Here is a 14,512-nt window from a genome sequence, read left to right as displayed (position 1 = left end):
GCAGTAAAAACCCAACAGTTTAAACACTTTTACCCAAATTACGGAACAAAAATCGTATCTGACTGTATACTTTAATCAGTTGACTGCTAAATGACAGCTGATTCTTTGCTGCTCAGTGCATAGCAATATTATGCAGTGATCAGAATTTGCTCCCTCTTCAAGAATTCGATTGATTGCTCCAGGAAGGAAAAAAAAAAAAAAAGAAGAAGGGTTGTCAAGATTACATTCATTAACACAAAACTAGAGAAATTTACTGCAGTCATAGAAACCATACAAGAGCATTAGGTCTACACTATAAAAAATTGCACATGGACACTTTAAGCATCTAGCTTTTTTGATTCACACTTCTAAAACATCTAAAAAGATCTTAAAAAGGTTTATTGGTATTCTGGAGCTTTTTTTTTTACAATTCCACAAACCATGTCATTGCAAATTATAATGTAGAAGTACAACAAAACTAAAAAAAAGTTTCACATTTCCAAGTACTTCGTTCACAAGTTTATTATGAAAAAATCCACTGCTGCATTTGGACTGCAACATTTACAGAAAATGTTCTGGTCAAAACTAACATTAAACAATGAATAAGGATTGAGAGGTGGAAAGAACGTAAACTGCAAGATAAACAAACTGGGCATGGGTGAGAAATTAAATTAGGATTGTATTCCCTGAAAATAAACATTTCTGTAGTCACAAAAGGGGCAATGTAGACCTTAGTACTTATTCTCCCAAAGGTCATTAAAATCCCTTTACACCAACTGTAGAGGCGCTGCAGGCCTCTGATCACGATAAAGGGTTTCCCAGACAGTTTCTACCCTTATCTACAATCAAGCCGAGTAAAGCTAATTACTAAATGGAAAGTTAAATTGTATGCACAAGGTGTTAATGTATACATCTTAAGTTGTATTTTTTGCAGTCTCTGAGAAAGCAAAATTACAAGTAGTACTATGCCAGGAAACTGGGAATTTCTCATTTTGACAAGGTCATTTCAGCATGCAATGAACAGTTTTTTCTAATATGGTCAGGGGCTGCTCAGACAAGAGGCTTTGCTTTAGTATATGGCACATCTTTTGGTCCATCTGAGAACAGCACGTTTGACAAATGCTCTCTCCTGACTGAAAATTTCAGATTCTCTTCTCGGCTCCAGGTGGTCAATATCCTGCTTGTGGCAATACTGTACAAGTGTGAAATCCTCTCTAGAGAAAATAATCTGGGGTGCGACGGGTAACATGTGGTTCTCCTCTGCGTGGCGCTGGATCAAACTGCAAGCTAAAAACAAAAAAAAAAAAAATACACATTAGTTACAATAGAAATAGGGGTATAAAAACAAAAAACAACAAAAAAAAAAAAAAAAATATATCATACAATCCCATATACACAATCCTGTACCCACAGCTGATCCAGAGGAAGGCAAAAAAAAAATCCTAGCAAAGCATTATCCAGTCCAGGGGCTAATATACCTTCCTGATCCCCCAAGAGGCAATCGGATATTCCCTGGATCAAGCTTACCTATAAATTTTAGTATCCAATTATATTATGTACATTTAGGAAAGAATCCAGGCCTTTTTAAAGAATCGGCTCTTGAGATAGTCTATTCCACATTTGCACATCTTATTGTGAAGAAACCTTACCGTATTTGTAGATTAAATCTTTTCCTCTAGATGCAGAGTGCCCCCTTGTCCTCTGATGATCTTAAAGTTAAGTCAACACCAAGTTCACTATATGGAGCACCTATGTATTTATTATACACGTTGATCACATACTCATTGAATTCTCTCTTGAGAAGGAGAGATTCAGGTTCTTCAAACTATCCTCATAGCTGAGCTCCTCCATGCCCCTTATCAGTTTGGTCACCCTTCTCAAAGATATTGGAGAAATGCAGAGAACTGGTGCCCAAAACTGGACTGCAAATTCCAGATGAGGTCTTACAAATGATTTGTACAGGGGCAAAATCTCTCTGGAGTCCATACCTCTCTTAATACAAGAAAGGACTTTGCCCGCTTTGGAAACCACAGCTTGGCATCGCATTGCCATTCTTATGATCTACCAAAAACACCCAAATCCTTCACCATTGAGATTCCCTCAGTTGTACTCCCTAGTATGTAAGATGCATGCATATTCTTAGCCCCCAAGTGTATAACTTTACATTTATCAACAATAAACCTAATCTACCGCATAGTTGCCCAATTAACCACTTGATGACACATACAAAATAAAAAAAAAAAAAAAAAAAAAAAAATCTATCTACGAGACTTGGGTGATCACAGATCAGAGTAAGGGGCCTATCCCGGCCCCTTATCACGTGATCAGCTGTCAGCCAATGACAGCTGATCACGTGATGCAAATAGAAGATTGGCAATCTTTTTTTTTCTCCTCACGATCCCTGGCTTCTGTGCAAGGGACAGCGGTCCCGAAGAGGAAGATGCAGCCTATCAGTGCAGCCTATCAGTGCAGCCTATCAGTGCAGCCTATCAGTGCAGCCTATCAGTGCAGCCTATCAGTGCACATCAATGGAGAAAAAAAAAATTACCTGTTTGCAGAATTTAACAAAAAATAAAATAAAAAAAAAAAAAAAAAAAAAAAACACACACGCAGAGTTGAGCAAATACCACCTAAAGAAATAGATTTTGTTTGGGTACAACATCGCAGGACCGTGGAATTGTCAGTTAAAGCTACACAGTGCTGTATTGCAAAAAATAGCCTGGTCATTAAGGGGGTAAAGCCTTTCAGGGCTTTCGGGGCCACACGGCGATTTACATCCTAACTTTGAAGAGGAATATCCTTATGGCAGCAGCTAACTGCCATAACCCCAGTATACTCTTCGACCGGCGGTCCACTTTCCGATAAGAGTGGTCTCTGCAGCGGATTCGCTGCGAGATCACTTTTATTGGCGGTGGTAGAGGCAGCCCCCCCTTCTGCCGCGCTCTGGTGCCCTCCGCCGCTTACTAGAGCAGTCAGTGGCAATCGGATCTTCACCCTTGCTGAGTATGGAGAAGAGCGAGGGGAAGATGTCGCCCCCCCCCCCATAACATTGCAGAGCGGAAGCGACGTCAAAACGGCACTTCCGCCCATAGCTCTTAAAAAGGGACTTTTTTAAATGACAAATTTCATTTTTTAATTTGCATTTTAGTGTAAATATGAGATCTGAGGTCTTTTTGACCCCAGATCTCATATTTAAGGAGGTCCTGTCACACTTTTTTTCTATTACAAGGGGATGTTTACATTCCTTGTAATTAGGCATAAAAGTGACAATTTTTTTTCAAAAAAAGTGTAAAATATATATATATATATATATATATATTATAATATATACACACACACACACACACACACACACACGAGTAGCACCCGCATATGAAAACGGTGTTCAAACCACACATGTAAGGTATCACCGCGATTGGTAGAACAAGAGCAATAATTCTAGACCTCCTCCAACTCAAAATGTGCAACCTGTAGATTTTTTTTTTTTTTTTTAAACGTCACCTATGGAGGTTAAGGGTAAAAGTTTGTCACCATTCCACGAGTGGGAGCAATTTTGAAGTGTGACATGTTGGGTATCAATTTACTCGGCGTAATATTATCTTTCACAATATAAAAAAATGGGGCTAACTTTACTGTTGTCTTATTTTTGAATTCCAAAAAGTGTATTTTTTCCCAAAAAAGTGCGCTTGTAAGACCGCTGCGCAAATACGGTGTGACAGAAAGTTTTGCAAAGACCGCCATTTTATTCTATAGTGTGTTTATTATACATTACATAGTGTGTTTACATTATACATATTTTTTTCTAAGTAATTTTCTAGCAAAAAAAATGTTTAACTTCTAAACACATCTAAAAAAGAGGCTCGGACCTTAAGTGGTTAAAACAACGCACTGAGGTTGGTTTGTAAATTGGAGACATCCTGTAAGGATGTTATTCCACTGCATAGCTTGGTGTCATCTGCAAAGCCTGAAGTGGTACTTTTAATCCCAGACCCCATTTCATTTATACATATATTAAAAAAGTAAGGGTCCCAACACTGAACCTTAGATCATTCAGAGTAAGAATCATTAACCACTACTCTGAATAGTCTTTTAGTCAGTTTTCTGTCCATTTACAAAACGATCTAAGCCTGTCAACTTAACCTTGCACGTTAGCCATGTGTGGGGAACTATCCAATGCTTTTGCAAAATCCAAAGTAGACTACATCCACAGCCACTCCTTTGTCCAAGACTCTAAGGTTTTACTTACCTCCTCATAAAAAGAAACCAGGTTTGTTTGACAACTTCTAGTCTTTCATGGATCCATGCTGTCTGTTGCTTAAAATATTTTTTTCCAGCAAGAAAACTATGTGGTCGTATATTAAACTCTCCAGTATCTTCTCAAAGTTTGTATCCAATTTGCATATAGAGGAGAAAGCATTCAGCTTTTTTTTTTTTTTTTTTTTTTTTTTTAAACTAAGCTGACCAGAACTAGTTAGAGTCTATTCCACATTTTCACACAGCTTCTACTGGGAAGCAGCTTTTTCTTATGTGAAGGTTATTTCTTCAGACATAAAGCGCACCCCCCTCATCCTCTGGCCTGAAAGTGAATAACTACACCAGGGATAGGCAATGTCTGGGAAGTGGAGATCTGAACATGAAATAAAGATGACCGGGGTGTTTTTTTTTTTTAAACTAGCAAGGCCCAACTAAAATAAGAAATAAGTCAAACTTTGAAAAAAATAAAACAATTGATATACATATACACACACACCTGTCCATTTTTAAGGGGAGTTTTTTTTTTTTTTTTTTATTCTCCCCCCCCCCCCCCCCATAGTCAGTGGTTGCCAAGAATCCCGGTATTCTGGTAGATCATAGGCTTAAGCATGCAATGGAAAGCCACATAGGAACTCTAAAGCTAGCAAAATACTTTGTATTAGAGGGATAGACTCCAGAGATATTTTGTGCCTGCACAAAATAGTTAAACCTCATTTGGATTACGCAGTTCAGTTTTGGGCATTAGTTCACAAAAAGGATATCGGAGAACTGGAGAAAGTGCAGAGAAGAAGAAGGACTACCAAACTGATAAGTGGGCTTGGAAGAGCTTGGTTACAAGGGATTAGCTGAACTGCATTTATTCTCAAGAGATTACGGGGGATCAACACGTATAATTACATAAGTGGTCCATATAGTGAACTTGGTGTAGAGCTGTTCACTTTCAGGTCATTAGAAAGGAACAGTGGACAAGCTAGATGCAAAAAAATAGTACTGGATACCAACATGTAGAGCTGCATGATTCTGAATAAAATGATTTTTTTTTTTTTGCTTAGAATAAAGATCCCAATTCTTTGTGTAATCTCTTTTACATTAAGACCACTGTCCAAATACAGTGACAAAATATTGCAATGACTGCCTTTTATTCTCTAGGGTCTCTGTGCGCACACACACATATAATATTTTTTTCCTCATTAATGTACACACAGCACCCCATATTGACAGAAACACACAGAATTGTTGACATTTTTGCAGGATTTATTAACCACTTGCCGACCGCCTCACGCCGATGTACGTCGGCAGAATGGCACGGGCAGGCAGAATCACGTACCCCCCCCGGTGCCCGAGGCGGTCGGCTTGTGTCTGGAAGCGATAAGAGGCGAGGGGGAGACCATCCATTCGTGCCCCCCCCCCCCACTCGCAGACTAGGAACACTTTCACAGGGTCTCCCAAGATGCCTTCGCATTTTGAGAGACCCGAACCAGGAACCGGTTAGTTATAAAAGTCAGTTACAAAAAAAAAAAAAAAAAAAAAATTATAAATTTATATTTATATATATATATATATATATATATATATATATATATATATATATATATATATATATATATATATATATATATATATATATATATATATATATATATATATATATATATTGCAGTGGGAGGGAATGCCTGCAACCTCCCCCCCCCCCCCCCCTCCGTGTTTTTCTCTGGCTCTCCTGTCTCAACAAGGAACCCGAGAATGCAGCCGGTGATTCAGTCAGCTGACCATAGAGCTGATCAGAGACCAGAGTGGCTCCAAACATCTATGGCCTAAGAAACCGGACGCTACAAGCATTTCATAACTTAGATGTCGCCGGATGTAAACAGCGCCACTGGGAAAGCATTTTATCACACCGATCTTGGTGTGGTCAGATGCTTTGAGGGCAGAGGAGAGATCTAGGGTCTAATAGACCCCAATTTTTTCAAAAAAAAAAAAAAAAAAAAAAGTACCTGTCACTATCTATTGCTATCATAGGGGATATTTACATTCCCTGAGATAATAAAAATTAGAAAAAAAAAAACAAAAAAAAAAAAAAGTTTAAAAATAAGATAAAAAAGCAAAAAAATAATAAAGCACCCCCTGTCCCCCCCCTGCTCGCGCGCTAAGGCAAACGCAAGCATCGGTCTGGTTTTAAATGTAAACAGCAATTGCACCATGCATGTGAGGTATCACCGCGAAGGTCAGATCGAGGGCAGTAATTTTAGCAGTAGACCTCCTCTGTAAATCTAAAGTGCTAACCTGTAAAGGCTTTTAAAAATGTATTTTGTTGCCACTGCACGTTTGTGCGCAATTTTAAAGCATGTCAGGTTTCGTATCCATGTACTCAGCCTAAGATAATCTTTTTTATTTCATCAAACATTTGGGCAATATAGTGTGTCTTAGTGCATTAAAATTTTTTTAAAGAAGTGTGTTTTTTTCCCCCCAAAAAATGCGTTTGAAAAAAATCGCTGCACAACTACTGTGTGAAAAAAAAAATGAAACCCACCATTTTAATCTGTAGGGCATTTGCTTTAAAAAAAAATATATAACGTTTGGGGGTTCAAAGTAATTTTCTTGCAAAAAATAAAAAAAAAATTCTCATGTAAACAAAAAGTGTCAGAAAGGGCTTTGTCTTCAAGTGGTTAGAAGAGTGGGTGGTGTGTGACATAAGCTTCTAAATGTTGTGCATAAAATGCCAGGACAGTTCAAACCCCCCCCCCCCCCCCCAATGACCCCATTTTGGAAAGTAGACACCCCAAGCTATTTGCTGAGAGGCATGTCGAGTCCATGGAATATTTTATATTGTGACACAAGTTGCGGGAAAGAGACTTTTTTTTTTGTTTTTTTTTAGTTGTCACTAAATGATATATTGCTCAAACATGCCATGGGAATATGTGAAATTACACCCCAAAATAAATTCTGTTGCTTCTCTTGAGTACGGGGATACCACATATGTGAGACTTTTTGGGAGCCTAGCCACGCACGGGACCCCGAAAACCAAGCACCGCCTTCAGGCTTTCTAAGAGCGTAAATTTTTTATTTCACTCTTCACTGCCTATCACAGTTTCGGAGGCCATGGAATACCCAGGTGGCACAAACCCCCCCCCCCCCAAATGACCCTATTTTGGAAAGTAGACACCCCAAGCTATTTGCTGAGAGGTATAGTGAGTATTTTGCAGACCTCACTTTTTGTTACAAAGTATTGAAAAAAAAAAAAAAAAAAAAAAAAAAAAAAAAAAAAAAAGTTCTCCTCTCGTCTTTCTACATTTTCAAAAACAAATGAGAGCTGCAAAATACTCACCATGCCTCTCAGCAAATAGCTTGGGGTGTCTACTTTCCAAAATTGGGTCATTTGGAGGGGGGTTGTGCCTTCTGGGCATTTTATGGCCTTCAAAACTGATAGGTAGTGAGGAGTGAAATCAAAAATTTACGCCCTTAGAAATCCTGAAGGTGGCGATTGGTTTTCGGGGCCCCGTATGCGGCTAGGCTACCAAAAAGTCCCACACATGTGTTATCCCCGTACTCAGAAGCAGCTGAATGTATTTTGGGGTGCAATTCCACATATGCCCATGGCCTGTGTGAGCAATATATAATTTAGTGACAACTTTCTGTAATTTTTTTTTTTTGTCATTCAATCACTTGGGACAAAAAAAAAAAAAAAAAAAAAAAAAAAAAAAAAAATTAAATATTCAATGGGCTCAACATGCCTCTTAGCAATTTCCTTGGGGTGTCTACTTTCCAAAATGGGGTCATTTGGGGGGGTTTGTACTGCCCTGCCATTTTAGCACCTCAAGAAATGACATAGGCAGTCAAACTAAAAGCTGTGTAAATTCCAGAAAATGTAACCTAGTTTGTAGACGCTATAACTTTTGCGCAAACCAATAAATATACGCTTAATGACATTTTTCTTACCAAAGACACGTGGCCGAATACATTTGGGCCTAAATGTATGACTAAAATTGAGTTTATTGGATTTTTTTTTTATAACAAAAAGTAGAAAAGGTCTTTTTCAAAATGTTTGGTCTTTTTCCGTTTATAGCGCAAAAAATAAAAACCGCAGAGGTGATCACATAACATCAAAAGAAAGCTCTATTTATGGGAAGAAAAGGACGCAAATTTCGTTTGGGTACAGCATTGCATGACTGCGCAATTAGCCGTTAAAGCAACGCAGTGCCAAATTGTAAAAAGTGCTCTGGTCAGGAAGGGGGTAAATCCTTCCGGGGGTGAAGTGGTTAAAAAAGAAACTGAAATATCACATGGTCCTAAGTATTCAGACCCTTTGCTGTGACACTCATTTAACTCAGGTGCTGTCCATTTCTTCTGATCATCCTTGAGATGGTTCTACACCTTCGAGTCCAGCTGTGTTTAATTATACTAATTGGACTTGATTAGGAAAGCCACACACCTGTCTATATAAGACCTTACAGCTCACAGTGCATGTCAGAGTAAATGAGAATCATGAGGTCAAAAGGAACTGCCTAAAGAGCTCAGAGACAGAATTGTAGCAAGGCACAGATCAGGCCAAGGTTACAAAAAAAATTTCTGCTGCACTTAAGGTTCCTAAGAGCACAGTGCCCTCCATAATCCTTACACAGAAGACATTTGGGATGACCAGAACCCTTCCTAGAGCTGGTCGTCCGGCCAAACTGGGGGAGAAGAGCCTTGGTGAGAGGTAAAGAACAACCCAAAGATCACTGTGGCTGAGCTCCAGAGATGCAGTCGGGAGATGGGAGAAAGTTGTAGAAAGTTAACCATCACTGCAGCCCTCCACCAGTCAGGGCTTTATGGCAGAGTGACCAAAACCAAACACCTGAAGGACTCCAAGATGGTGAGAAATAAGATTCTTTGGTCTGATGAGACCAAGACAGAAATTTTTGGCCTTAATTCTAAGCGGTATGCGTGGAGAAAAACAGGCACTGCTCATCACCTGTCCAATACAGTCCCAACAGTGAAGCATGGTGGTGGCAGCATCATGCTGTGGGGGTGTTTTTTCAGCTGCAGGGGCAGGATGACTGGTTGCAATCGAGGGAAAGATGAATGCGGCCAAGTACAGGGATATCCTGGACAAAAACCTTCTCCAGAGTGCTCAGGACCTCAGACTGGGCCGAAGGTTTACCTTCCAACAAGACAATGACCATAAGCACACAGCTAAAATAACGAAGGAGTGGCTTCACAACAACTCCATGACTGTTCTCAAATGGCCCAGCCAGAGCCCTGACCCAATTCAGCATCTCTGGAGAAACCTAAAAATGGCTGTCCACCAAGGTTTACTATCCAACCTGACAAAACTGGAGAGGATCTGCAAGGAGGAATGACAGTATCCCCAAATCCAGGTGTGAAAAACTTGTTGCATCTTTCCCAAAATGACTCATGGCTGTATTAGGTCAAAAGAGTGCTTCTACTAAATACTGAGCAAAGGGTCTGAATACTTAGGACCATGTGATATTTCAGTTTTTCTTTTTTAATAAATCTGCAAAAATGTCAACAATTCTGTGTTTTTCTGTCAATATGGGGTGCTGTGTGTACATTAATGAGGAAAAAAAAATAACTTAAAATGATTTTATGATTTTAGCAAATGGCTGCAGTATAACAGTGAAAAAATTAAGGGGGTCAGAATACTTTCCATTCGAGATCTATATCTATACATACATATACATGCAGAAGGCTTGGTGGCCCCTTCTGGCCAAAAAATAAATAAATAAATGGCTGGACCTTCTAAACTAACTTTTTTCTAAATAAACAGACAGCATCTAGACAATGAAAAGAAACTTCACTCATTTTGGGGATTGTTGCAAAAGGAAGGAAGCACAATCTCTTGAGTTCTATGGAACTTTAAGGCTACCTTCGGGAGGTACAGGGGGTCCTGCCTAAGTACAACCCTGTCATCAAGTAAACTAAAAAATGGTTCTTTTATTGAAGAGGCCCGAATGTCACTTATCCTCCTGGCTGTTGTAATCGCCAGTAGGAAGGCCAACTTAAAAGTGAGGAATTTGAGGGGAATCTGATATAAATGTTCAAATGGAGCCTTGGTTAGCCCCTCTAAAACCAAAGTAAGGTCCCATGACGGAAATCTAGACATCTGAACTGGGGACAACCTGTCTGACCGACAAGAACCTCTTGATCAGGGGGTCTAGAGATAATCTCTTGTCCAAAAAAACAACAAAAAAAACAGACAAACAGGACAAGGCTGCAACCTGTACTCTAAGCGCCTTAGTTGCCAGTCTCTGATCCGCGCCATCCTGGAGAAAATCCAGGATGGCAGGGATCTCTTGTTGGGAAGTCCCTCTCGACTGACACCAGCAGTGTCAGAGAACACCCCCCAGGTTTTAGCGTAAATACGCCTTGTAACTGGCTTCCTACTTAGAAGAGTATCAATTACTCTGTCAGAAAGGCCCTTCTCCGGCAGGTTCTGCCTTTCAAGAGCCAGGCCAGCAGCCTGAAGAAGCTGGGATCTGGGTGGCAGATTGGACCCTGAAGAAGGTCCTGCCGAACAGGGCGGTGGGGCTACAGACCAACTCCACAGGGTTGGAAACCAAGCTCTCTTGGGCCACCTCTGAGAGATTCAACTTCTGTAGTACTCTCGGGATTAGAGTCAAGGGGGGGAAAGGCATAGGCCAATTGGAAGTTCCAAACTTGGGCTAGTACATCTATCCCCTCTGAGCCCCCTTCGTGGGAGAGAGAAGAATCTCTTTACCCTTCTGTTCTTCCTGTGAGCGAAGAGATCGATCTCTGGATCGCTGAAATGCCTGCACACCAGGGAGAACACTTCCGGATTCAACTCCCGCTCCCCCTGGAGAAGCGAGAAACTCCAGCCTGTATCCCTCTTATAATCTGGAGAATATGGGGGCTCTGCGTAAACCTTTCCCACAGAGAGAAAGTGGGAAAGACTTCCCCCTACTCTTATGTCACTTAGGGACTTTGTCGCCCGACTTTTGGCTGGAAAAGAGAATACTTCCCTTCTGTTTGTCTCTTCCAACCCCCCCCTAACGTCTGTTAATGGTGCCCTTCTTATCTGAGAAACTGTTCTTCACCTGGGGTGCCTCCAAAAAAAAAAAAAAATTCCTTTTGTCCTTCTTGGGCTTAGTAGGAAACTTTCCCTTTTTCGGTAGACCTAGCCAGAGCTTGATCTAAACTAGTACCGAACAGGAGGGAACCCGCAAATGGGAGACCACATAAAAACGGGTTTTAGACGAATTATCCCCATCCCAAGTTTTGACCCACAAGGCCCTCCTTGCTGAGTTTAACAGAGTACCGGATTTGGCAGTGGTACGCACGGTCTCAACCACTGCATCAGCTAAATAGGCAACCACACTACCCATCACCTCTAAAGAATCCAAGACCTCTAGACATTTGATAGCTGACTTATGTTTTGATTTATGGTTCTGGGTCAGTCTGGTGGATTATACACAGGCACATGATATATTTTATGGGAGATTGTTCAGTTTTTTTCACACAATAAAAGGAAGGGAACATTGCAAGTGGTGTAGATATGGGAGTAGCGCATTCACACAGATCAATCAGTACTTTTAGCCCATTCTGAGGAAGGGCCTTTTTTGAATGCAGCAACTCTGAAATAAACCGTTTGAGGATATTTGAGGAATTAGTGGTTTTGCGCCGGTGACACACACATATTAATAAAAGAGGGTGTACACACCACATTTTTTTACTCCCCCCCCCCCCTTTAAAAGATTTAAGTTGTTTTTTCAATTGAGTTGTACAGTTTTTATAGGTCACATTAAAAGGTGGGAAAAGTTCTGGAAAGATTTTCTTTGGCTTTTTTTTACATCACAGAAACCTGACATTTTAACAGGGGTGTGTAGACAATCGCTATATCTCCACGCACAAAATTCAGTTTAGGGATGAGGCCACATCAATGGCATTGTTCTTGATATAGCACATTCCCACACACAATTATTTAGTTTGACTACTCTATTAATACACTTATTCTTATACTGGGGTGCTGGATTGGACTTGCCCCAAATTCTACATACATTAGACCAATGCCTACTTTACAGGAATCGGACATTAAACTGAATACCCATCTCAGGGACCTCTCCGATAGAAACAGCCATTCTGACTCTGGCTGCAAGGAGACATCACCAACGTAGAATTACTATGCATCCAGCAAGTCTAATATTGCTTCCATTAGACAGGTATTTAGTTTGACGGACTCATTCACTAAAAAATATACCAAGAATGCTGTAGAGTTAAGTACATCATTTGTTAGGGTAGATAGAAGCAAGACATTTGCTGGGGTTAACTTTTTGGAAGCATATGGATTTGCTTACACCGTTTATGAACCAATATTGCCCTAAAATCAAGTACATTCACAATGAAATTAGATTTTATACTTACAAGGAGTATTTAAGAGTATCATCAAGTTCCATTATTGCAGCTTGATTCCCACAGCGGTAACAATAATTTGGAGCGCTAAAGATAGTTACTACATTCCGGTCATGGCACCAGTTGTACCCCTATTACACAAAAGGCACCATTTTAAACAGTGGACAATGAAAAGCAACAGAGCTATTGATAACTAGTTTACAATTCTTGAAGGGGTTATATTGTCAGGTCAACTTATGCTCCTTACTTAGGCACAGAGGGGGGAAAAAAAAAAAAAAACATACAATTGGACCCTCTAGATCAGAGTTTCTCAATGCCAGTCCTCAAGGCACCCCAACAGGTCATGTTTTCAGGCCGTCCAATTTTGCACAGGTGATTTGATCAGTTTCACTGCCCAAGTAATTACCACAGCAGTTTCATTTGACAAATCATGAAAACATGACGTTTCGTGGCACCTTGAGGACTGGAGTTGAGAAACACTGCTCTAGATAAGTATAAGGGGTAGCCAAGAAATTTGCACTAAAGGAAACAGTTACTCTTTTTTAATGTAAAGCGAACCTGGGGAGGTGGGGGGGGGGAATGCGGGTGCTGGGAACCACAGACGTGCGAAAAGGCTCAGACGAGAATATGAATATATATATTCAGTCTAGCATCTCATTCTTGATGAGAAGAGAAACAGTCTCTCCTGTGAGAAAGCTGAACAGCTTTTGTTCTTAAAGCGAAAACTGCCACTTTTACTGAAATAGATTTTAAAATCCTTAGCATAGACCAATTCATTTACCATAGTAAATGAATTGGTATTGGACTGTGCTATTGGACAATTGGAACATACAACATAGTATGACTGACTACCTAGTATGTTCCAATTGTCTAGTTGTGCCATTTGTTGGTTGTTCATTGTAGTTCTACAGTTTTTTTGCACTTCAATTTGAGAGAGAACTCCAGCTTTTGAACTACTGTACCATAGTTTGTTGCTGTTGGGCCAAACTATGTCTCTCCCTAAGCTGTCAGCCCGCTGTATGTGCAAATTCAAAACTGTATGTTCTGTATCTGTGGCTGTCTACATACTACAGTACTATACCACACTGTATTCTGGGTATGGGCGGTGACTTTCATAAACACAGACTAGTCTACATTGCTTACTGTGATTGGCTGAACACCGCTGCTGTAGACTAGTCTGTGTTCCAGGATGTCTCCGCCCATACCCGGGGCAGGAACACTGTGCGGTCCACTATATGACTATGTATGTAACCCGCAGCTACATACACTTATCGCACATCCAGACGCTGACACCTTAGGAAGAGAGAACTGAATTACCAGTTCTGATGCAAGTTGGAAATTAATAAAACATAAAAATGTCAGTCTTTGGCATTTTTATATTAATTATTAATATTATAGATTATTTTATATGCCTGTTTTATTTGGTATGGTGGTGCAATGACTGCAGTCTTATTTTATTTTTATCTTCTGTGTCCACTGTCCAATTTTATGTGGGTTACTTTTTAACATCACTGGATAGTAGTATTCTTTTCTTCATAAAATTAATGATTAAGTTGAATACAAATGTAACAATTTTGTATGAGAGCGATAGAGAGCGATAGAGAGCGATAGAGAGCGATAGAGAGCGATAGAGAGCGATAGAGAGCGATAGAGAGCGATAGAGAGCGATAGAGAGCGATAGAGAGCGATAGAGAGCGATAGATATCTCTAACAGTGCTCTGTGAGATGTTCAGTGCTTGAGGTTTTTTTAACCTAACCCCGCTTTAAAAACTTTAAACTTTTCCACAACTTATCCCTGACCTGTCTGGTGTGTTCCTTGGCCTTCATGATTCATGAAACCCGAGGGAACAGAGAACAGATTTATACAGAAATTAAAAAATTACACACAACTGGATTCTATTTACTGATTAGG

The 14,512-nt window shown here is 40.0% G+C and overlaps 1 protein-coding gene across 1 annotated transcript in view; it reads right to left on the bottom strand.

The window, feature by feature from the left end:
* Positions 1-486: 486 nt before the first annotated feature.
* Positions 487-14,512, bottom strand: part of PPP2CA (protein phosphatase 2 catalytic subunit alpha) — a gene marked incomplete in the record, with an annotated part of 96,789 nt that continues 82,763 nt past the window's right edge. Inside the window, 2 exon segments of the mRNA XM_073620789.1 lie at positions 487-1,266; positions 12,613-12,731. Coding sequence (XP_073476890.1) covers positions 1,194-1,266; positions 12,613-12,731 — 192 coding nt within the window.

This window comes from Aquarana catesbeiana, linkage group LG03 (assembly GCF_042186555.1).
Source record: "Aquarana catesbeiana isolate 2022-GZ linkage group LG03, ASM4218655v1, whole genome shotgun sequence".
In the NCBI taxonomy this organism is placed as follows: domain Eukaryota; kingdom Metazoa; phylum Chordata; class Amphibia; order Anura; family Ranidae; genus Aquarana; species Aquarana catesbeiana.
Note: the sequence above shows the minus strand (reverse complement) of the source record. Positions and strands in the feature narration are given on the sequence as shown.